Source organism: Lissotriton helveticus, chromosome 5_1, assembly GCF_964261635.1.
Source record: "Lissotriton helveticus chromosome 5_1, aLisHel1.1, whole genome shotgun sequence".
NCBI classification, from domain to species: Eukaryota; Metazoa; Chordata; class Amphibia; order Caudata; family Salamandridae; genus Lissotriton; species Lissotriton helveticus.
Window position 1 is genome coordinate 443,260,683 of NC_136065.1, and position 25,875 is coordinate 443,286,557.

The window sequence follows — 25,875 nt, forward strand, 5'->3', positions numbered from 1 at the left end:
TGGATTTACAATCGAACACCTTCTCTGCTGTTGCACAAGCTGGAAATGGAACAGTTAATTATGCTATTCCTTAAATCCAGTGCACCCCCCTAGAGCAAGTCTTTGAAACGACTTGCGATGTAATGGTTCGCGTTGTAACAACACGGTCGATGTACTGACCGCGTGTTAATGGCATACGATCTAAAGCATGCGTTGGAAAGAGATATATTGGCAGAGGCCAGTCTCTGACATCATGAAGGCAGTGACAGGAGCAGAAAATGACTCGATGAGCCTTGTTTAATTTCTCTTGTTACTACATGTAGCCTGACCTCTAGGAAATCAAAACAAAACAGAAAGCTGGTGAAGGGCTTAAGTTCCAAGAAGGGAATCGACCCGTTGAAGTTATCAGTAGTCAAATGATGCATGATATCATTTAAACTACCCTGGTATTTCATTCAATTGATGCTCATGGTGGAAGTGCTAAAAAATGGCCCAGATTACGGTGTTGAGTCAGCATATGTCCACAGACATGAAGCAAAAGCCAAGAGATACAGGTATGTAAATGAAAAAGTAGCAAAACCATTCGACCAGACAAATTCATCCTCCAGAACATAAACCAAAGAAGTCAACATAAAAAAACAGGGATTACAGTTGTTAAATAGTTTTCTAAATGGTTGCATTATAGGTAGCAGGGCAGCGGAGGAGTGATATAGGTAATCGGCCTTTCCACCACAAGATAACTAATATGTTTCAGTAGTGGGGATACCACCTCCTGCCCTCTGATGAATAAAGACACTTGAATAGGAGTCTTTTTGACTTTTTCCTTACTCACCCACAGAGGTTAGAGTCTTTTCACCATTTAGCGATTTTTGCTAACTTTGGTCAGAAGGAACTAGGATTGGGTGTGCCTTTTAGGGGGCACATACCGTCCAGTTCCCTGTCTTAACGGTCCTGATGAAAACCTGGTATATCCCTCCTTTGGTTGAAACATGTAGACCAGTACACACATAGGTATACGTTTGGCCTTAATTACCCTCACAGTATCTTGTCCCACCTTTTTAATATTGTCCAGTTACTTGTAAATAAAATGTATCTTCCCACTAAGTTAAACCAGGACAATTTTTAACACACTTTTTTCTGCACTTACACTCACAACCTGCTCCACTGTATTCCAGGTGTTGTAGCACACCCTGGTGACGCTAGGCCGCCAGGGTGGACCCAGATGATGAAGCATGTCACCACTAGGCTGGTGAGTGAGGGGTTTTTAACAAAAGGATACATTCTTTCCTTTTGTCAGTTAACCACCACATTAGGAAACTCTTTTGACCTTCCAATGATGGTACTCCTCTCTTTGTTTATTTAATCTTTCCACAGGGGAACAGGAGTAATCCCCGTTCACTTAAAGTGAACACGATTCCTTGCTCTCCTATTTGTTAGTCTATGCATTCAAAATGCACCTTCTGAAGTTGTTTTTTTTATTTTTGGTGAAAAGAATTAAACCACTCACAATATCAATCAATCTTGATTAAAAAAAGGCTTTTTAGGCACGCAGGCTAATACTCTTTGCTTTTAATAGGATCATCACTAAATAATTATCCATATGATGGTAATGAGAAAAATGTGGGCTGCACAAACCCAATTGCCTTGCAACTGTTCCATAAAGCTCCCAGTTCAGACGGCACGTTCTTTTTGGATCTCTTGTGTACACATCATGGCTGATGCCCCGAAAACGATCCCAGGATGCTTGTTTCCAGTCCAGGGAGGACCTGGCTTGGCACTTCAGGCTGGACTGTTCCCATGAGGCACAGGACCAAGACTGATTTGCACATGGCTGAGTCTTAAGTGGAGTGGCATGGTGAGCAAAAGAACGATGGATTTATCCCAAATCTCTTGACTGCAGGAGAATGTTTGATTTGCTCTGCATTCTGTCCATCATCTGTGTGTCTTTTGCTTTCTACAATTAGGTCACCAACAGAAGACAGTATAGTTTGCTGCTCTCATTAACATGGATTGTTACTATTTGTGCCACTGAGTTAAAGAAAGGCAGAAACAACTTGAGTCCAAGAAGAAGAAGTCTGCATTGGAATGGTCACATACAACAAAGTCTATCCATTAGTCTATTGTTTTGTGGCAACACGGTGCATTGTGGCCACTTTAGATGGATTTCTGTAATTTTGTTTTGCTTGGGATGTGAAAAGAAGCAATGCAAATATCCATAGAACCCGATCTTGCAAGGATGGACTCAACATCCCAAGGATTTTATGTCCAGATCGGAGGCTCGGATCATGTGTAGTTTCCTTTAATGCTTTCAACATAAGCAACCCATTGCTATAGCAACTCTGGAACACCACCAACTATACCAGACAGCATAAGTAATGCAGCCTTCTTTGATGCTTTTTTATAATGAGATAAGATGTTTGTTCATTTTCTACTTAATAATATCAACAGATAATGTGAGATAAAAAAAAATAAGGGTGTGAAAGTTATTTAAAACAATAATGAATGATATTGTGATGGAAGTGAGGAGTGGATGATATATGACAAACTTTATTTGGTTTAAACTGTTTTTCTCTTTCAAATGCTATTTATGGGAAAACACAGTTTTAGAATAGTAAATATTTGTATATAGCATTGTAAGTAGATTAGATTTAGGGACTTATGCAACATTTTAATGAATGATCGGTGAAACCGTTGAGTCAATCAGAATGAATGGTTTCTCATGATCAGCGTGACAGGTGACAGCCGACGGTGAGCTGGCCCGTTGCCGTGTATTGTGCAGAGAACAAGCTTACCATGCCTGTATACAGAGTGCAGTCACATTGTAGCTCGAGCAAGTTAGTCACAAGAGATTTGGAATTGACTGGTGAATGGGCACTTAGGCTTAGAGGAACAGGCGCCAAGTCCTGTGAGCCGGTACATCAGACCCTTCAGTAGTGTTGCTGGGAGTTTTTTTTGGGACATCACTCAAACAAGTTAGTCAAGATCCTTGTGCTTATACTGTATGGCTAGACCTGGTAGGAGTAAAAAGGAGAACTAGTTTCATCATTGCAGCAGCCCTTTTAGTTTGAGTTTCTTACATTTATTGAATGAAGATTAGATTTAACAGACTCACTAAACATAGATTAAAAATAAACAGTCACCCTAAGTAAAACAATTTATTTGGATATTTGAAGAGATTTCTGGAATATTTATGTAATTTATAGTCATAATTACATTTTATACAATTAGGGTACAGTAAACGTATTGTTATGATTGATTCATTGCCATCCGCAGGCATTACCAGTGAGGAATTAAGATGCATGATTGCTTCAGATATGAGTAAAATGTACTTGAAAGTTGTGAGGACAGTTTCTCCGTCACAGCCAATTAAGGAAAAGTGATAAAAAAAGAAAAGTTTCCTTGGTTTATTTAGAAGAGGAACAATATACTTCATTATCGGATGCAGGGGATTACTAAAATGAGGAAAACCAATAAGAAGGCAAAGATGAATTAATCTAAAGTGTTAATTGAAAGAAACTCAGGAGCTCAGGCCTTTTAGGAAAATACTACAAATAAAGGAAAAGGCAGAAAGCATTTTCTGCTATGGGGGTATTAGTAATTTTCAAAAATCTGCCCGCGTGGTGGGGAAGGTTGAAGCTCTTATTCACGTTCTTTAAGATAAGATATCTATTAAAAAAAAGATACCCTGATACATACCGATGATGATGATTTTCTCAAAGATATTCAATGGGATGCCTATGATTTTGATGCAGATCTGTTTGGAAATTCACATTTGATTGATAAGAATAGTAAAGAGGTGTTGAGGGATCCTCAAGGTGTAGATGTTAGAACCTAGAGAAATTCATCACCCAAGACAAGAATACTGCCCTCTTGACTGTGTTTCAAAATATTTACATGCAAAAATCAGCAAGCTTCTGGAGTCAGAGAGAAGGAATGTATTTAGTTCAGAGTGCTCATGGCCAACAGTAACTATTAACATATGCTTTACCCTAGATTTACAATCTAAGGTGGCTTTATATAAGAATAAGTTGGGAAAATATCCCAAAAAAGGCTTTCAGAAGTCACTGAGAATTTGTCAAGATAAACAGTTCGATGTGATTGGGCCAGTTGCTTTTACATTTGACATGACCAACGATACAGTTTCTAATAGGGACTGAGATGAATTAGAATGTTTAAGTGGTTTGATCCAATGTTCTTTTCCTTGCTGGGTAGTGCAAATGCTGTGAATTCGGCAGAAAGAAGAAAATCTATTATCATAAGTAGATAGACATGGCTCTTTGCAGAGCTAAAGGTGAAAGACTTATTTGGAGAAATGTTTCTCAAGGTATTGGGAAAATAAATGGCTAATTTGATGAATCTAGACAAAGTACAAACTGCCATAAGAACGTTTTTGGATTTGGTGTATTTGGAACGACCGGAAGAGGTCACTTTCCTGGTAGGGCACAGTTCAGACCTCAATATTTCTATATAGAACAACTGTTCTTTAGAGGCAAAGAAATGGCTGAGGGTTTCCAGCCACCATATTACTTCGATAGCAAGAGAGGAAGAGGAGGTAGAAGTAGAATAGAGGTCCAGTAGAGGACAAAGTACAGGAAAATGTAGTGAAAGAAAATTATTCAAGAGATGTTTCAGAAGGTAGCCGCAGAGAAAATTGGACAACAGGAGGCAGACTCTAGTAGCAATTTGTTTTCGTTAAAAATGGAAAGAAAAGGTGTCCAGAATACAAGGTTGAGACCAGTGATAAATTTATGAGAATTGTATCAGTGAGTACTTTGCCATTTGAAGATTTATGGGAACTCCAATAGGTCCAACAATTGGATGGTTTATTTGAACCTCAATGACCATATTTTACTGTCCTAATTCACAAAGATCATCAGACATTTTCAGTGTTTGGTTGGGAAAACAGATGGTGGAAATGTGTCTGTTTAGCTTTTGAACTTTTATCAGCACCATGGAACTTTACAATATTGCTAAGACTTGTACTGGCTTATTTAAGGCAGCATGGTGTGAAGTTATTTATCTAGCTGACATTTGTATTACGGCACAAGAGAAGGAGATAGTTTTAAGCATTATGAAACATAAGTAGCTTTGCTGAAAGGTTTCAGTATGTGATAAATAAATAAAAGTCAGTTCTGCAACCCATAAAATCAACAGAATTTACGTGTTTTGTTATAGATACAAAGCATTCCTGTTTACGTCTACCTGCAAACAAAATAAAACAGGTTCAGAGAAAATTGAGTAGATCTTAGATTAGGAGTGCTTTTTCTTTAAAGGATTTACCTCAAATAACATGATTTCTATTGTCAACTAGTCAGGCTATCTTCCAGGTCCTCTTAATTTAAGATTTTGAGAGAGATTGAAGGTAGATTACCTTTGGAAAGGATTGTGGTATCAGATAAGCCCGAATTCAGAAGCACGGAAGAAAACGTATTGGTTGTAATAGGACATGGTGGCCTAGAATGACAGGGTGATTTTTTGGGGAAAAATAGACATACTCCTAGAATCAGAAGCTGGATACTAGGCTAGAATGCAAAAACTGGTTGTTGTTCAAAGGGCGAAAAGTGGTCAAGTTGGGAAAAGAGTTAACACATACATTGTTTGGAATTACTGGCAAGATTTTCGCAGTGAGGAATTTAGTGAAAGAATGAAGAGAGCAATACTTCTGAAAATGGACAGCGTATCAGCAAGCAGATATGCTAACAATGTGGGTGGTACGAGGTCATGATGTTGACACAATTAGCAAGCAATGTTTGGCATTATTATCTGGATTACTAGATTTCCGTAGTAGTGGAACATGTTCCAAGAATGTGGATTGTGGAAGCAGATTGAAACTCAGATTTTCAAAAAGGCTCGAGCAATTGAAGATTGAACAGACAGATATGTTTGTTACTTTTCGGGAGTTAGAGTCCATTAAAAGTGGATCTTTTAGCATCCCCACTTCCCAGGGACTTCAGTTGGAGTTTTTCTAGGTAAACAAGAACGAGTCTGTAAACTGATGAAAAATATACACATTAAAAGATCGCCAAGAGCGAAATACTCTGCTCTATGGGCTTTGAAAGTGGTCCAACATGTTTTTAAGAAATTGCCAGATCCAAATTTAGCCATACTACTAGGTTTTGTAGATTTGAAAAGGATTCTAGATGTAAGAGCAATAGATTTGTCAAATATTTCTTTCCACCAGAAAGAGTGCTTTTTAATTTAAGGAGAAGGACTAAAACATCATTAAGATGATAGAATAATCTATATTTAGAGAACCACCCAAGATGCGTTAGGATAAGAGAAATGCAAGTGATGTCAAACTTAGTGCTGCACATCATCATTTAATTTCATATGCAAAGCCTTTTGGGTCGATAGACACAACAGCACAGTGGGTCAGAAATAGGATGAAAGAAGCTGGTGTTGATGTGAGACTGTTTGGTGGGCCTTCATTAAGGCTGCTAAGCCATTTGTGCTAGAAGGATGACCCGATAACATTTTGCATTTAGGAGGATGGTTGAATGCTTCTACAGTCACAAAATTATATCTAAAACCAATTGCACATATATATGAGTGTGCTGCGCAAAGGTTTGGACCTTGCACATAACAGGAGCCTCTGATCTTGACATGAAATAGTGATTTTAAAAGTTGGAAGTGTAAAATAAAATCAAGATTTTATCAAAGACGTGGAGTCTTTTCTTTAACTGTTGACTCTCCTGAAAGCTAAACGTGGTTGAAGACCACTGTTTTTAAGTTCTAGGGGGTACTTAAGTATTTTCCATTTAACATTTTGTATTTTGAAGGTAGTAGAGCACTTACGTCTAACCAAAAGGTCAATGTAAGTTTCAGGCAAATATTTTGCTATAATCTACGTGTTATACGGGGCCCATGATACTCTCCCATAAATTTAAAATCTGAAAGAATACACAGGTAGTCTTGTCCAAAAACAACTAACCTAAATATGTTATATTACTAAATAATTGAATAGCAATAACAAATAAACACCAAAAACACAATCTTATTATCACTTTTAATTTGATTAAATATCTGAATAAAGGCTGAGTCTATGGTAATGCTGCTGTATTACTTTAGATCACAATATATGTTCACATTTTTATTCTATTTATATACAAATGGACAGGTTTCTCTGTAACAATAAAAAAAGCCTTGTGGGAAATGGTGTGGCTGCATATAGTGATTCCAGTCTTCGACATTCATTTTCCCTTTAAGGGCAATTTGGAAGTTGTATCCTTGGTCTGCTTCATTAGGCTACATTTGACTAACAACCCTGATGCACAATTACTCCTAGCAGAACATCCAAATGTTTTGGGCGCCAATGCTTCTCAATAAAATTCTTTGACTCCTCATTTTTAATTTACATATTAATGGTGAGTGTTCCATGAATCCCGTGCTCTATTTCTGACAAGCAAATATTTACATATTTGGCCTACTGAGGAACAAGTGAAAGGAAATTAGGAGCTGCAGATGTTGACTAACAAGCATTTTTGTAAAATGCCATAATGTAACGCAAACTATCATGAGGCAAGGTGAGATATTGGCTGGTTAGAAACGTTTGTGAATGTAGCCTCACCTATCACAATATAAGTGTTATGCAATATTTTTTCAGCTAAGGGGAAAAGTATGAGGGGAGGCAGAGGTATAAATGTTTGCTAATGAAATTGTATTTTAACAGTCTTAAATTAAGAATATCACACACTCTCTAGTTGCGATGTCTTATTTTCGGTAACTAGCAGTGCATACTCTACTGTCATGATGAGAATTTTTTTTTTTTAATCAATTGCACTGGGAGGACATGCCAATTTGCCTTTCCTTCTCTGAAAAAGAAAAACTGATTTAATTTTAAATAAAACAATCGTAAACTTGCAGGGGCAGACTGAAAATAATGAAGGGCTTGCGCTAAGTTACACTCAATGGCAGTCAAAGATGGCCTGACTGTTTCTATGTTTTGTGTACAAGTTCCAAGAGTAGATGTGGGTTTGAAAGAGTGAAAAGCATTAATCTCTTGTGTTCATAAGCATTCAAACATGGAGTGCAAAACATTATATAAATATATGAAAACTAAACTCAGTAAACAACTAGAAAGAAAGATCACAACTATCACAAGAAGGGTCAAACAAGCATTAAATCCCTATCTACAATGGGTATAAAATTAGTATTATTAATTGGAGTACTGAAGCAGAGTCTAGTTTTACCATATAGTGGCCCAAGCCCATTCTGTCCACATCTGAAGCATGAGAGTCTCAAATGTCCCAGCCAGAAAGTGTTGGGAAACATCCTTTACAACGAAACTTTTACCACGCAGTGCTGTTACAACGCAAGTATTACAACGAAAACCTTTACAACGCATTACACTGGGGGGCGCTCTAGGATAGGGAATAGTTTTAATTTACTATCCAATACCTTCCCTAGTGTCCACGGGGACTGGAGTTGGAATAGTAAATTAAACTATTCACTATCCAGCACACCCAAGTGTAATGCGTTGTAAAGGTTTGCGTTGTAATACTTGCGTTGTAACAGCATGCATGGTAAAAGCATGCGTTGTAACGTCATACATCTGAAAGGGTTGTGCTAAAATTGTCCACACTGCATTGAGCGTCTACAGAGGCAGTGGGCCTCATGCCCTCGTGTAACCTCAGATGTATCTCTCTTATGAAGGCCAATAACCTCAGGTCACTGTCTTTCTGATGAATAAAACTCAGAGCCCCAGTCCTCTGTGTGTACATCTTTCTGAACATCAAGAAGATGTAGCAATAACACGATGCATCTGTCATCTAGAAGAACAAATTGGGCTAAGAGTAAGAGTGGTGGCCAACTCGGACTTTCTGCAGCTTCTCACCTGATGCTTTGCTAGCTTTGGAAACTAGGATAGCAACATAGCTTAAAATAAACAATGCCTTACAAGGAGCTTCCACCTTAAAGCTTCCGAGAAGTGACGCTAAATGTTTTTGATAAAATGTTCAACTTTTGTTATGTTCTGCGGTCAAACACCAGCTAAAGTTAGATCTTGTGGTCAACGGTTTCTCATTAAAGGTGTATAAAATGGCTACTTACTGGCCCATTCGTTGACTACCTCTCACACTGTATTAATCATGACCGAGGTGCTCCCAGTTAACTGATTTATTTAGCATTTTTGATAAAGGTTATAATGCTTCAATGTACTTTAATATTCAATATCTATCTCTCTCTCTTTCTTTGATTTGCCGCGATTTTAAACTTATTAGATTGCAAGTTTTTGCTCTTGATCAGTGATGTGTCTTTGAAACTTGTAACTTGCTAGACTACATGGTGTTACTTTTTATTAATGATGTGCCTTCGACATTTATTGTTTAGTTGTTTGAATAAACAGTGTCACTTCTGACTCCATTCCTGCATTTTCAGACATGTGTCTTGATATTTCAAACAGCACATTTCTGTGCCAATTTATGTGGTACAAACCACTCTCCAACAGTACAAAAGTCAACTTCTGAATTTCTTTAGATTTTTATAAACAACTAGCTTACCCGTCGCGAGTTGCTGCGTTCTCCGAAGAAAGGAAATTCATGGAAACTCGTTACGATAACATTCAATTTACATTGTGTCATTTTTATTGAAACTTATTCATTTTAATATGGAAAACATTTCAAAGTGTCGTTTTAATTCTATTTATTTATTTGAGTGCTTGTGGATACACGATTTTTTGTTTTACCTTCTGGTGCGTACATCAGTATTCAAAAGATTATGAGGGCCCTGGGGGGCCGATATTTAAAAAATAAATTATTCCAGAAACCTTTGCGGGAGTAGTCTCAACAACTTCCCAAAGTTTCCTGGCGATCGGATGAATGCTGTTTTAATTCCATTTATTTATTAGAGTGCTTGTGGATACACAATTTTTTGTTTTACCTTCTGGTGCGTACATCAGTATTCGAAAGATTATGAGGGCCCTGGGGGCTGATATTTAAAATAAATTATGCCAGAAACCTTCGCGGGAGTGTACTCAACAACTTCCCAAAGTTTCCTGGCGATCGGATGAATGCTATTTTAATTCTATTTATTTATTAGAGTGCTTGTGGATACAGAATTTTTTGTTTTTACGTCTTGTGCGTACGTCAGTATTCTAAAGATTATGAGGGCCCTGGGGGGCCGATATTTAAATAATTCTTATGCCAGAAACCTTTGCGGGAGTGTACTCAACCACTTCCCAAAGTTTGCTGGCGATAGGATGAATGGTGTTTTAATTCTATTTATTTCTTCGAGTGCTTGTGGATACACGATTTGTTGTTTTTCTGTCTGGTGTGTACATCACTATTCGAAAGATTATCAGGGCCCTGGGGGGCCGATATTTAAAACAAATTTATGCCAGAAACCTTCACGAGAGTGTACTCAACAACTTCCCAAAGTTTCATGGCGATCGGATGAGTGGTGTAGTAATGCATAAAGGACTAACAGACAGACAGACAGACATTCGTTTTTATATGTATAGATGAGAATGAACATGTGATGGGTGATTTAGGAATGTGGCACATCAGAGTGCATGTAAGATGCATGTGCATGTAAAATACCATGTGCAAAAGGGGATGGAAACGACGGAGTGGACGGGAAAGGATAACTTTCAGGTGAGTGGTTGATGGATAGTACAGTGGATAATGGGGATGAGAGAGTAGATTGTAGATGACTTAATACAAATGTCAAAACTGATCTGTAAACTGAGCATTGGAGGCATGAGAGTAGCTGCTGACTGCAAGGGTGTGGTCAACATATTACTGTATTTGGAATGGAGTTGAGAAAACTATTATTGTAGGAAAAAAGTGAAAGTAGATTTGTTTTAGTTTTGTGTCGTGGTAGGTGAGTTGAAGGTATATTTGAAATTATACTTACCTGAAATAGTAGGCTCCTAACAATTTGGACAGCTGCTTCAGTTTTTGGCTTGGGAACCACTGGCTACTGTGGAAAAATGTCTGGAGCCATGAAATCTCAGGGCTGGAAACACAGTGTGCTGTTGACCCGGACCGAGGAGGCATTCCAAAACAGAAGTGACCACAATACCAACACCTATGAATAACAGTATGATTGTTTCATCTCAACTTTCTTATGTAAGAACATGATGCCATAAAAGTCCTAAATTAATCTTCAGTAGTGCAATTCTGAAATGTATTTTTTCAGTGCATTTCTAAACCTAAAAAACTGACTGAAAACACTCTACATGTCTATGTGGTTCTGAGCTGAAGAGAGAATGGCCGTTATATTTATGGATAGACGAGAAAGAAGGACACTTTAATATAGAAAGCAAAAGTAAACCAATGCTGTACATGACACATGGCGAGTGAGAGAAGTATTCCTGATCCTATAGGTGTACTTGACCGCAATTGTATGCCTTTATGTGGCAACACAAGTTGCCTGTTTAGGGATTTAGTTGAAGCTATTTTATTTTACCTTGGAATCAAACTGGTATCAAACATACACTTGAAGCCTATGTAAATTTGAGACAGGCACCTTGCTTTTGGGGTCCATCTATGTTGATATCCCTCTAAGGAGTTCATTAATTTTGAAGAGACATCCAAGGCATTCACCATCTGAGAAACTAAAACTTGGGATAGTTATGCCATGATAAGATGAAGTATCGCACCGTAAAAACACTGTGTTTGTTCTGTTTTACTTTCTCTTCTATGAAAGAAGTGCAACTTTAAATACCATCAAAGGGAGGTTTAGATGAATAAAGAGAACAATAATCAGTTGTCTTGGTTTTTTCCAAGCAACCAATATTTTTTGCTGATGATTTGTGCTGTCCAGGGTCTTTTTGTAGGCATCCTGTAAATTACAGGGTTGCTCACTATTATCGTAAGAGCAAACAAAGCAGGTCAGAGGAATAAAATGTTGATTACTGATAGACAAGATTGATCTTCGGTGCAATAAGGTTTAAACTATTTCCAGGAAAAGATTGAAAGAGAATATGCAGTGATATACCAGCACACAAAGCACCAATATGCAACCAAACAAAATTATAACAATATTCATAACAAGAATGAAGCAGTTTAGTTTATGTAGACTAACTATCTTTTATGTCAACCACACTTTACTCCACCATAGGGTCAGGAAATCCCAGGAAAATGAACGCATTCATAAAAAACTTGTACCACATTAGGAATAAAATAGCACGCGAACGGGCTACATACAACATACCTCGCTGTTTGCACTTTCAATAAATGATCCTCCAAACATAGCAGCCATCCATTCACAGCTACAGATTAGAAGGGGTTTGTGTGCACTTATGCTCCCATCGTCCAATTTAAATGTCACATCTGGTACAGGAAAAAAAGATTAAGTGAAAAAGAAAGATTAAGGAAAGCACCATAACCTGGAGCTTGCAAAAACTGCAAGTAATTCGCAAGAGGATATAGAAATACAGAATTTTAATGAATTGCTCCACTACAGTGTGCAGATAAAGCCAAGCATACCTAACAATTTTTCAAAATAATATCTCAGTTTTATATCTTGTACAGATGTGGCCTATTTAGTGTTCAAGGCTATTCTTTAACTAAACCGTACACGTACCAGAAAACGTTGCTTTGGAAAGACATTCCTTAATCCGGTTAGCTTTCCTGACATGGAATGCTTTGGTAATCTCTTGATTCATGAAGGCTTCTTTATTCATTATATTTTCAACCATCATCCGTAAATCAAACACTTCCAAGATTTCTGCGATTTGTGCCACTCGCATCAGACCTTTTTCATTTTCATCTAGTTGTCCGGTGTACAGAAATCGTAGAACAGTTTTAAAAGAGCCAAGCGGCACCGAGGAGTCCATCTTGACAACAGTAATTGGACACATTCTGTTTGAAACTAGGTTGACCTGCATTTCATTGTGCATACTAAGAAAGCCCTTGCCCCAGGAGGATAAGGCTCTCGAAGTCCCAACTATATCTCCATATCGCAAATCAACGCCCCTTAAGGTTCCATCGCTTTTTGAAGTGCGGAGACAGGCACTGGATGGTTTGAGGGTTCGACTATCCCCGTCGTCTTCTGTGTCAAGACTTATGGCTCTGATGAAACAATCCCGACTTGGTTTTTCTTTCTTCAGTGGCCTTTTACCTGAATACTGAAACTCTTCCTGTTCCATTAAAAAAAGGTCATAAAATTTAGAAGAGGAGGTAGCTAAGAAAATCTTATGAGCATATAGGAGCTTCTGACCCTGAAGAATAAACACAACATCAGCACATAAAGGATTGTCCAATAGGTACCCGGCATCGTTCATACTGGCTGCGGGGCATTCTGGGATTTTAATAACTGGAGGTGGTGCTTTTGGAGGTAGGAATGGAGCTTGAAGTAATGGTTTTTTAACCTTCTTTAAATGTGATTTCCAAAACTGGAGATGTCGCCTGGAAATCAGTGCTGCCCTAATGGCATTATCGAACACATCCTTAATACCAAACTGGTCAAACACGCTGGTTTCGTAATATGGAATCCCGAGCTCCTTGGCAACTTCCCTTCCTCTTTCTGGTGGTAAAATGTCACTTCTTTTTATCTGTCTGAAAGGAAAACATGCAGCATTAATAAGATTCCAAATTATCCTTCTAAGATGTGTTGTATTAGGGCACTGGCAAACGGGTCACGTTTTCATAACAGTTATTCCTAAATTACACACCAGTGATACTTAAACAGTAAACAACAATCAACTAGCAGGAAAAGTTTAATTCATACATTCTCTTGTACCTCAGATAGGCAAGCCTTATTTTGGAGTTCTTAAATTGTTTACATATCTTAAATGCTACATACACCACTCTACTTGTAATTTTTATGTGAGTGGGATTGTGTAACTTTGCTGCTGATGAGGTTTGCATTTTATGCACCCTTGTGCTATAAATACATTTTCTATTTTTGCACGAAACAAATCCCTCAGCCAATATTTCTATTGATTTTCACAATATCATTTTTCAGAGCACCGCCTCCTTGTACTTGGAAACAGAGCATTTGCTTTTACCAGTATGCATCCCGCATAAATCTGGGGTTTAGGAAAGTTGCATGAGTGCCATGTACAATATGAAAGCTATCACAAGACATGCTATATTTATGTTCATATTTAACACACTGCGGCTAACTGTCGTGTTTTGCCATGAGTCAAGGTCGTGTGATATGTGGTGAAAGCGATATTGTTCTCCAATAGCAGGACAGGGTGGGAAAATCAGGTGTAGCAGTGGCCATCATTCACAAAGCTCAGGTCACTTGCTCCATTATGCCTCTGACCTTAACCAACTTCGATGCCAGCCAGTTTAGGATTATACTTGTCCCCACTACCTCTTTTTCTGGCACACTCATTTATAGACCCCCTGGTCTGTATTCAACTTTTTAAGACTCCCTCCATGAGCTCTTTGCCAGTTTTATCATAGGGAAAGGAGCTCTCACGGCAATTGGTGATTTTAATATTCACCTGGCTGATCCTGACAATGCAGCTGCCAACAGACTTCGCGCAGATCTTGAAGCTCTGGAAATCTTTAAGTTAGTAAACACTGCCACTCAGGAAAAAAGGGCATATCCTAGACCTAATCTTTTCTAATGACCCTAAGATCCAAGTGCTCAGCCCGGTCCCAGTCCCATGGTCTGACCACAACTATATCCCCTTCTTGTACACCAAACCACCTAGTCAGACATCGCAGGTGGGTGACTTGAAGTCAGGCAGGAAGTGGCTGAGGGTCGCCCCAGGGAATTGGATCAATCTCCTAAAGTCTTACCCACCATCCCTCAGAGATGATCCCAACGAGGCCCATTCGCGCTGGTAGGACTGGATCAACGACTCAGTGGAAAAATGCTTTCAGAAACCCACTATGAAACCACAATGTTATCCCAGAAGAGCAGCCTGGGTTAACAGCCACTTAGCTTCCGAAAAGAAGTAATGTAAGAGACTAGAAAGGAACAGGAGGAAGACTTATGCCCCTGATCTTAAGACATTCTACAGTAATGCCATCCCCCAATACCACAATGATATTAAGGAAGATCAGACAAAATACTATGAAGAAAGGATCAATACGGACACCAACTCCCCCAAAGAGCTTTTCAAAATCATAAAGTCTCTCACTACCATTAAACAGAGTACCCCCACCCCCCCCAATCCTTAGAGTAGAGATGCAATGAGTCTGCCATCTTCTTCAAGAATAAAGTGAAAATTATCTATAACTCACGGCACCTGAACCACTCGGGTGACTCTGAAGTCATGCAGGAAATCTTTGACTGCCCTGGTCAGCACTTCAATCCAGACCTTTCCTCCCTTTCAACCACCCCAACTCTTTACTCCTTTCCAGGCCCCACGTACGGAACTAATGGGTCTTAGCCTAAAGTGCATCAAATCAGGTTCACCTCTCGACCCTGCTCCCCCTCACATTCATCTCCAAGGAGGGGAGCCGGTTTTCCCCACAATGGTAGATCTCGTTTCTTTATCCCTGAGCACCGGGATAGTGCCCAAAAAATGGAAGCACACCATTGTAAAGCCCCTGCTTAAGAAACCCCAGCTTGATCCCACTATATTGGGGAATTACTGCCCCATCTCATTGCTCCCCGCTCTCCTCCTAGTTACCGAGAAACTCAAAATGATATTGGATCGGGGGGGGGGGGGGGGGGGGGGTACCGCTGCAATTCTTCCTGATCTTAGTGCGGCATTTGATACTGTTGATCACAGTATCTTGATACATAGACTAGGGGAGATTGGGATTCAGGATAAGGCTATCCGATGGTTGTCCTCCTTCCTAAGTGAAAGACCTTTTCAATGCATGGACTCGGGCCTTTTCTCGGACACACTCGCTGCCTCAGCGATCTGCACTCAGTGTTAACCTGTTTAATGTTTACACAAGTCCTCTGGCAGAAATTGTAGAGGAGTTTGGACTGGCAATTGTGTCTTATGCCGATGACACACAATTGGTAATCTCAGTGTCTGATGCTACCACCTCCAATAATCTGCAGATAGTTCAATGCATGGAAAAAATTGCGAAATGGATGGCCTACTGCAGTTTAAAACTCAACGGGGAGAACTGAGCTTATGGTCCTGGGTAACTGCACAGACCCTTGGAACAGGATCAGCTGGCCAGACAACTGGGGCCCGTCCCCAAGCCCTCCGCCAAGAACCAGGGGATGTGGCTTGACCAGAATCTTTCTATGGATAACCAAACTAAAAAACTCTCAGCTCCTCCACTTGATCCGTACGATCAAAGGCCTTCTTCCACACCAGGCACGGAGAACAGTGATTAAGGCACCAGTGGTCTCAAGATTGGACTACGGTAACTCACTGTACCTGGGGGCCCTCAAATATTTACTCAACAGGCTTCAGGTTGTTCAAAATGTGGCGGCCAGGATGCTACTGAAGATTCCCAATCAGGAGTCAGTGAAAGCCTCACTGAGCAAACTCCACTGGCTTCCTGTCTCATCCAGAGTCAAGTTCAAGGCACTCTGCCTAGCCCACAAAGCCATGCACAGTAGAGATTAAGCCCTGTTACAGTCTCTCATTTCCCCTTGTGTATCCTTTCCTAATGAGGACAATGAGGATAAAAAGAGCCAGATGGGGAGGGAGATCCTTCACACATCTAATCCCAAAACATTGGAATTCTAGGACCACTGTATAGAGACTTCTGAAGGACCTACGTAGCTTCAAGAAGAAACTCAAAACCTGGATATTTCTATGATTGTCCCTTCACACAGACCCGCCACCCTCTGCAGCGCTGGGAAGCTTTTGGGCAGCTATGCGCTACAAAAATCACATAAATATAAACATATTCACTATGGCCTTTTTGCACATCATTTAAAATCCGGAGGGATCCTGAGTTGAATATATGAAAGATGGTTTATTAAAAAATATTCCTTTAGCCAGAGTTAGGCTCACAGGGAATCACTTCCAACTTTCTAGGGGAAGATTCCAAAGCACGGTGAGAAGCAGCAGCACAAAGCCTACTCTAGAACTAAACTCAAGGGCCTGGCAACATCCCTTGTTGTTTCAGCTTCTTCACTGCCCATTAGTTTCTCACATGGCTTTCTTGTCCTGGCATTGTTGTGATCTAATTTTGGTCTTTTTCCCCTTAACTTGCCTGGATTACCCGTGTATGTGGACTTGCTTGCTGAACTTGAATCACCTTTCCATTGTGGATATTGGGTACATCTTATTCCCCCTTTTTGCAGCTTTCTTGGGCTTCACTCCTGATTCCACGTAGGAAGCAGAACTCGATTGTTTGCCAGCAAACAGAAGGGTAAGCTCATTACTGGGTGCATCATATCTTTTGTACTGTGACTGTCAAATATCCTGCAAAATATATGTATCATAATCTTTTTTGAAGAGTACCAAGTGATGATTCGATGAAGATCCTGTAGGGAGATGGAATCTCTAAAGTTTCATGCCTATTATCTATTATCAGCCTTCTTGAGGTTGCATAATGTTTGTATGATAGAGGCACTCGTGCCTCTACCACGCAGCCTAAACAATGAATGTGTCTTAACCATGCATTCCTTTACCACGTAATTTTGTGGTAAAGGCATGAATGGTAAAGGTGTATAAGTGGGTACGGTCACGACTCCCCTCCTAAGCTATAAACTCTCCACCTGTCCCCCCCTCGGAGGTCCAAATACCCGCCCCCCTCCCAACCCCCACGCTGTCCTTAACCATAAACAAACACTACCCCCCTACACTGTCCCTAAAACTACTTTGACCCTTTCCACTGCTCTTAGGCCTAAAACCCAAACCCCTATTTAAAAAAAGTAATCCAACCACTTGAGTCCTAACAACTACCCGGCCCTCCCCAAAGCCCTTAAAACTACTCTGACTACCCATTCCCCCCCTGCCCTGAGGCCTAAAACCATGTCCCTTAACATACACTACCCTGACCCCCTGCCACCCTCGCGCTGTCCCTAAAACTACCCCAACCCCTTCCATTGCCATTAGGCCTAATACCATATCCCCTTAATTAAAAAAACGACCGTAACCCTGTAAACTACCCCTGACCCTCCCCCAGCCCTGACAACTAGCCCCACCCCCTCAGCTCTTAAAACTATCCCCACCCCCCAGCCCTGAAAACTACCCCCGGCCCCCACCTCAAAAAACTACCCCAGAGCCCCAGCTTGGAAAGCCACCCCAAGCATCTGCGTGGTTAAGTCAAGCGTGATTACGCTTGCCATGTCCGAACATGCGTTGCTGAGGCTGCGGTGTTCCGACTGTTTCCCTGCAGGACATTTACCTGCTTTGTAGCATGATGAGCACTATGTACTTAAGTACTCTCTCTGGGTGGTATTATCACAGAAACCTCCTTGAGAGAATTTGTGTTTTTTTCATTGTGCTTTTCAATGTGCTGACTTTGTCTCCTTCTGAGACTTCTGTCTAGGATTGGTTTGATATATAAGTGCACTCAGCCTGAGTTGATGGAGATGCTAGTAATTGTTCTCCCATTTTGCTGCCCTTTTTCAAAATCAAGCTTCCCATGCCTGCTGACTTATTTACTATGTGCCTATGATACAAATGTGACTCCTTTAGCAGGGAGTCTGACTTATTTCACAAATTATGTGTAAAGCCTGACGCTCTTAAATACCAGGTTAAAAACATGTAAGACGGGGATTTAATATTTAGGAGCAAAGTCCTATGGTAAGCACAAGAGTACAGGACAGCTTCTTAGTGAAAAAACACCAAAAAGAACACAAATCCACAACAAATAGAAACTGAAAACAGGAAGGCTAATTCTTCAAGACAAAACATTTGAGAACAAATTAATACATAGACAATATAATCTAAGGTGGTACTACTTCAAATAGTGCTAATTTAATAGGGGAAAGTTTACCTTGCCAATGGGCGCCGGGCTCGATTCACAGCGTCTAGATCAGCATAGCGAAGATCGAGCTGACACCCGACCAGAATGACAGGCGTGCGAGGGCAGAAATGCTTGATTTCGGAGGACCACATTGTTCTGACATGTTTCAAGGAGTTGGGATTTGCGATTGAAAAGCAGAGGACTACTACATCAGACCTAATTCAGAAAAAAAAGCTAATAGTTTTAGGAAGATAAAAGCATTCCTGCATGTCCTTAAGTTACACATTGTAAGAAAGCTTGGTTCTGATATCACAGTCAGGTGCAATGCAAACGTTATATTCTGCTAATGCAGGCAATGCCAATATGCCAACGTGTTTCGGTGCACACACACACATCTTGGTCACACACACACACACACACGCACACACACACATATATATATATATATATATATATATATATATATATATATACATATATATATATACATACACACATACATATAGGTGTGGGCGAGTCTTGGTTGACTGGTAGAGGAGGCTTTACCAAGTGCCACAGATGTAAGGCATGTAGTTATGGGCTGAACATTAGACAATTGCCAATACCTCTGACAAATTAAATGTGGACAATTCAACATCCCCTACACTAAAACATTGATCAGGTAGTATATGTTTTAAGGTGTATATGTCAGAAAATATATGTAAGCAGTACAATCCTGAGTGCTCATCATTTGAGAATACTGCAGCATATCAGGGCAATTGTCAACAAGGACCCAACCTATTCAGTGGCCAGACACTTTAAGCAAGCCACAGGCACCCTCAGGATTCAAGGGAGTTAATCCCCCAACTTAAAAAGCACCACAGGGCGTGTTTGCACAGTGGTGAAGGGAGCGGGCGTGGCCTGAGTTCACATGTGTGCAAACATACCCTGTGGCGTGGTTTAAGTTGGGGAATTAATTCCTTGTCAATCCTTAGGTTCCCTGAGGGCCAACTAGCCCACCAGGTACCTCCATTAAGCGCCACGGAGCTGGGTTGCAGAGTGTTGTAAAAAGGGGCGTGACCTCTGAACACCTCTCTGCAACGCAGCCCCCTGGCGCATACTGGAGGTACCTTGTGGGCTAGTTGGCCCCCAGGGACCCTCAGGATTGAGGAGGAATTAATTCCCCAACAAAACGCGCCATAGGTCGTGTTTGCAGACATGTCACCTCAGGCCACACTCCTTTCCTTCACCACTGTGCAAACGCGCCCCGTGGCTTGTTTTAACTTGGGGAATTTATTTGCTTTCAATACTGACGGTCCATGAGGGCCAAATAGCCCAGTACTGATCCTGAAAAGTAATTCTAACCGTACTTACCAGTAACTTGAATTTCCGTCCATAGGTCAACATTGACTGGTTTTACTTGGAAATTCTTCTGTGTGTGGAGTTTTGGAACTTTTAAATATTCCTCTAAAATCAGCCTAACTACGAATTCCGATTTACTTACCTGTTATCAGGAGAGACCTCGGTGCTGCATCTTTCAGCCCAGTACTGAGTCTGAAAAGTAATTCTAACCATACTTGCAGTAACTTGAATTTCCTTCCATAGGATATCATTGCCTGCTATATAAAATATATAAAAATTAAAAAAACAAAAACAAAAACACAAATATTACAATTTAAATATTTTTTAAAACGCTTTTTTTCAATTTATATTAAAAATATGTAATGTAATTTAAAAATAAAATATCTAAAATAAATAGTTTAAAACAATGTAGTAAATCAGTATAAAACAATATAACAATTAATACATTTAAAAATTATCATTTACAAAAACTTTGAAATTCACTGAAAAAACCATAGGTTTCAGCCACGTTATAGTTAGGAATTAGCATTTAAAAAACCTTAGAAATTAACTGAAAAAACCATAGGTTTCACACATGTTATAGTTAGCTGGAAATTGCACTCATACAAAACCATTGAAATTCCCCAGTTATAGTTAGTTCAGCTAACTATAACTCGTCAGCCCGCAATGCACTGCTGATGACGTCACATATTACATCACTCATGACATGGTCAGTGACATCACTCATGACATCACTGATGACATCTCAAAATGACATGACTGATGACATCATCCTTGTGAAAGAGTGGCAGACCTCCTCTCACCGTAATATGACCTTTGATACACACATTCAAATATAGAAACTAAACTTTTCAAAACAATGGATATACCAATACCAGTTACAACAACCTATTCAGTAATTCTGAAATCTACATCCACTCATTCACCAACAGTTCTATATAGTCACTCATACATGTACTCACTCATCATATGCACTAATACACCTATACATCCTGTTACACACTGACACTCATCCATAGAGTTACTCACACACATACTCATACATGCAAATAAACTATCAAACGTCTATTTACTTGCATATACAGCTATACACACACCACTACACTTACTTCTACAGAAACGTACACGTACTTACTCTCTTAAACAATCACTTATAGAAACACATACTTATTTATACAGGAACTCTTCCAATCTCTCACTCACAGATATACTCACTTATATACATCAATACTCACATATACTAGTTTAAAACATACGTAGTTACTCATAAAGATACTATTGAGACAGTCATTCACTCACTAACACACCCATACACACACTCATCCGCCCATACAGTCCTGCACACATGCGGTCTTCAAAACACATACAAACAGTGAATCTGTCATTCATGCATCTATGCGCTAAGTAATATCCCCCACCAAACCATACAGACACTCCTACTGATACTCAAAAAGCCAACTAATAACCCATATACACACTCATGTAGCTACTCACCAACCCATGCAGCCACTTATACACAAATTGAGACACTGATACAGATATTTAAATATTTAAACATTACTCGTTAATACATGTATTCACTAAGATACACTTAATAAGTCAGTTATACAATCAATTTTACAAAAAAAAATCCATTTAGACACTTATTTACCCATTTATTCTTCCATTGACCTTTACATATACATATATAAAACTTAAGACACACATTCACAGGATGATGTCATCAGTGAGGTCATTTGAGATGTCATCAGTGATGTCACTGACCATGTCATGAGTGATGTAATATGTGAAATCATCAGCAGTGCATTGCGGGCACGCGAGTTATAGTTAGCTGAACTAACTATAAGGGGGGAATTTCAATGGTTTTGTATGAGTGAAATGTCCAGCTAACTATAACATGTGTGAAACCTATGTTTTTTTTCAGTAAATATATATTTATATATTTACAATTTGGAGTGCAATAGAATCCTATGAATATTGTTGTCTGGCATTTAATCTAATGAAAAGCTGCTACAGTGGAATAGAAAGCATTTTATGTATTTAGAGCACTGGCTCGCAATGCATCTCCAATATTTATGAGTAGAGGCCAACGGGGAGAAATGCAATGGCACTATGCACTTTAATAAAGTGCTTTACCAAATTAGATGTACAGAGAGTGACAACCGTTGCTCCCCGACACTGCTCCTGATGATTTAAATACACAGGGTGTGAGTTTATTTACACACGGTTTTGATAGTCATGAAATAAATTTAATTTTGTACAACTGACTAAGCTCTGGGTTTTTACAATATGGTGCGATTCAAAGTTGGTGGACCTGCTGAAGAAAAACTAGTTCTTTTATGTGTTCACCATGAATTGAAAAACCTTATTGTTAAATATATCATGAACAAATTTGCACTGTCACTTTAAATACTGGGGGAGTATTTAACCCCTTCTGTGCTCATGACTGAATGGTTCCGTCATGAGCACAAGTGCAAGTGTACTCATGACGGAACCATTCCGCCATAAGCACACTTGCAAAAAATCCTCTGTTGTATACAGCAGATGGAGTATTATTTTTTTTGCCTTTGAAGGTTGGGGGAAGAGCTTCCCCAACCTCACAAGGCATCTTTTTTGTTTTCCTAGTAATGATGATCGCGTGCATGGAGCCCTGACGTCATTACAATGAAAACAAAACTGAAACTTAGTTTCAGTGCTCGTGGGGCTATCTCAGCTTTCAGAGCACCGAAACACATGGGAGAGGTATCGTTGGAAGGGGAGAATCTCCCCTTTCTAATGGTACCCTTCCCTAGTGGATCCCTGCTTGGGTATCGCCCCAGGAGGGTATTCCCAAGCAGGGATCCACCCACCAGCGACCAGGGAGGGGGGAGCGGCCTCTTGGGCAAGGGTTTTTACTCCCCCCCATTTAATTTAGCCACAGCCAGTTTTTCTGCCCCCCTAGGGGGGGGAAGATGAGGGCAGTGGGTCAGGGGTGGGGGATACCCAAAATGGGCATGCCAATGCTTTCACCCTGCTCCCGACCCCCCAAAAAAATTCAAAACACTTTCTGCCCTCCCAGGAGGCAGATGGGGGCAATAGACTCTGATTTGCCCCCTCCCCCCGAAGGGGAGCAGAAAGCCCACTAGGCACCACGAATTATCTCTTTTAAAGGTCGGGGTGACCCAGAATGGGTATGCCAATGCCCCCACCCCCCACACAAAATGACAGTCTTTCTGGCCCCCCAGGTGGAAGATGATTTCCCCCCCGGGGGTGGGGGAAGAAAGCCCACTCTGCAGCAGGGACGCTTCTTTTATTTTTATACGTTGTCTTTCTGCACCCCCAGAAGGCAGATGGGGCCAGTAGCTCCTGATCTGACCCCTGTGAGGGCAGAAAGCGCACTAGGAACCAGGGATTTTTTGTTTTATACATCGGGTGGGGGCTGACCAGAATGGGCATACCAATGCCCCCCCAAAATAAATAGCCACAGTCTTTCTCCCACCCATGGGGACATATTGGGGCAATAGCCCCATATCTGCTCCCTCTTTCCCCCCAGGGCAGAAAAAAACAAACTAGGCACCGGCCTTTTTTCGCAATGTGCCTAGGTTTGGATTTTGGGCGCTAGCGCAGCCAGCACATAGGGACACCTAGCAAACATTTACATTTTTGAAATTTTGACACCAACAGGAATCTAGGATGGTATGACTTGTGTGCCCCTGACAAGTTTCTGTTACCCAAAATCCCTTGCAAACTTCAAACTTAGTAAACAAAAACCTATTTTTCCTCACGTTTCTGTGATAGATAGTTCTGGAATCTAAGGGGAGCACCAAACTTCCACCAACCCAGCATTCCCCCAAGTCTCCTGATAAAACTAGAACCTCACTTGTGTGGGTAGGCCTAGTGAGAGCGACAGGAACTGCCCAACACGCAATGTGGACACATCACAATTTTCCAGTGAAAACTGACCGCTTTTTGCATTGTGCCCAGCAATGGATTTTGGACCCTACCTTGGCCGGCACCTAAGAAAACCTAGCAAGCCTATACATTAAAAAAAAAATTTTTTAATGCTTTTTATTGTTAACCAAAACAACATCACAGTTTGCAAATGGAACAAAGCAGGCGGCATAACAGTCAGTGACACATTTCGCACAGCTCATCTTATCATGGAAAGAATACCTTGCAGTGAATGTTAGTACATCAGGGTGCTAAATCTTCCGGGGAAGGCTGCGCCGGCAGCGTGAGTGGTTCACATATATTACCCCTCTATTCGTTCCATTTCCCCCATATTTGCGTCCATTTTCTAGGGCAAAACCAGATTGTTTTGTGATAGGCAATTTTGAAGTCTCCACAGTACGATTTGGGCCATTTCCTGTTGCGGCCACTATGCCTACCCACACAAGTGAGGTACCATTTTTATCTGGAGACCTGAAGAAACGTTGGGTGGTAGGAAATTTGTGTCAGCCTGGTGATCCTACAACTTCCCAACACAGAACAGTGAGAAAATGTGTTTTTTTTCAGCTAAATGTAAGGTTTGCAGGGGATTCTGGGTTGGAAAATGCTGGGAGATCCATGCAAGCCACACCTTCATGGACTACCCTGGGTGTCTAGTTTTCAGGAATGTCTGGGTTTGGTGGGTTCCCCTAGATGGCCACTGAGCCCGGGACCAAAAACGCAGGTGACCCCCTTGAAAAACCAGGTTGTCTTGTGATAGGTAATTTTGATGTCTCCACACACGGTTTGGGCCCTTCCCTGCCACAGGCACTTGGCCCACCCACACAAGTGAGGTGCCATTTTTATCGGGAAACCTGGGGGTACACTGGGTGGTAGGAAATTTGTGTCAGCCCAGTGATTCCACAACTTTCCCACTCAGAAATGTGAGAACATTTTGGGTTTTTTCAGCGAAATTTGAGGTTTGCATGGGAATCTTTGTAGGAAAATGTTGGGGGATCAACGCAGGCCACAACTCCCTGGACTCCCACAGGTGTCGAGTTTTCAGAAATATCTGTTTTTCTTAGGTTCCCCTAGATGTCTGCAATGAGTACCATTTATTTGGGCATTACTAAGGTGCCAAGAGGCAATTTAATGTGTGGTGTGAGTGTTTTTAATGAGAAATATTTGTTCCGAATAACTATGGGCTTGAGTATAAGATCCCTTTGTAATGCCAATGGGGCCGGTGACAGCAGTTACTGACTCCAACACTCCATTGTCTTCAAGGGAGCTCCCAACATTCCAATGTTCTAATATAGCCATATTGCCCACTGACAAGGGCTATATCAGGAATTTAATGCCTGACACCGAGTTATAAGCCCAAGCTGCAGGCGAGTGCCTAACACTTGGGAGAGGGCCTTTAAAAACTGGTATAGCTTATGTCAGAGGGGCTATAAGGCTATCAGAATGTTCTAACTTATAAAGGGGCAAACACAAACATTGGAATTTTGAAGCAGAAGTCATATACCAGTCATTATTAGCTGCCAGCCACTAAATTGTCAGCAATTGAGCTCTCAACATTTCAATGTGTTAAGACAGATTGATGGCAATGAGATAAAACTCAGGGAACTAAAGGAGAAAAACTAGTACTTTGGAACACATGTGTCTAGAAATGTCAGCTAAAGTTAGGATCTGACCATGAAAAGAAAATTAGCTTAACATAATGTAGGAAGACCTCTCCACTTTACACTACATTCCACAGATGATCATCATTGATATTAGAAGAGTGATAATTCAACTTCATGTCCCATTTTTCTCTAGGTTCTACTTAGTTGCTAAAATATCATACATCAGAATCAGAAAGTCAAGATGCTTTTTCATTTAAAGGGGCTTAGATTTGCTTAATCTTGAT

The 25,875-nt window shown here is 40.4% G+C and overlaps 1 protein-coding gene across 1 annotated transcript in view; it reads right to left on the bottom strand.

Moving 5' to 3' along the window:
- RHOBTB1 (Rho related BTB domain containing 1) overlaps nt 1-25,875 on the bottom strand; it is a 162,029-nt gene that overhangs the window by 25,852 nt on the left and 110,302 nt on the right. The window contains exons 4-6 of the mRNA XM_078642684.1: nt 18,750-18,935; nt 12,505-13,478; nt 12,133-12,251 (exon numbers count right to left, since the gene is read on the bottom strand). Of these exons, the coding sequence (XP_078498810.1) occupies nt 12,133-12,251; nt 12,505-13,478; nt 18,750-18,935 (1,279 nt within the window). The remainder of the gene's footprint in view (nt 1-12,132; nt 12,252-12,504; nt 13,479-18,749; nt 18,936-25,875) is intronic.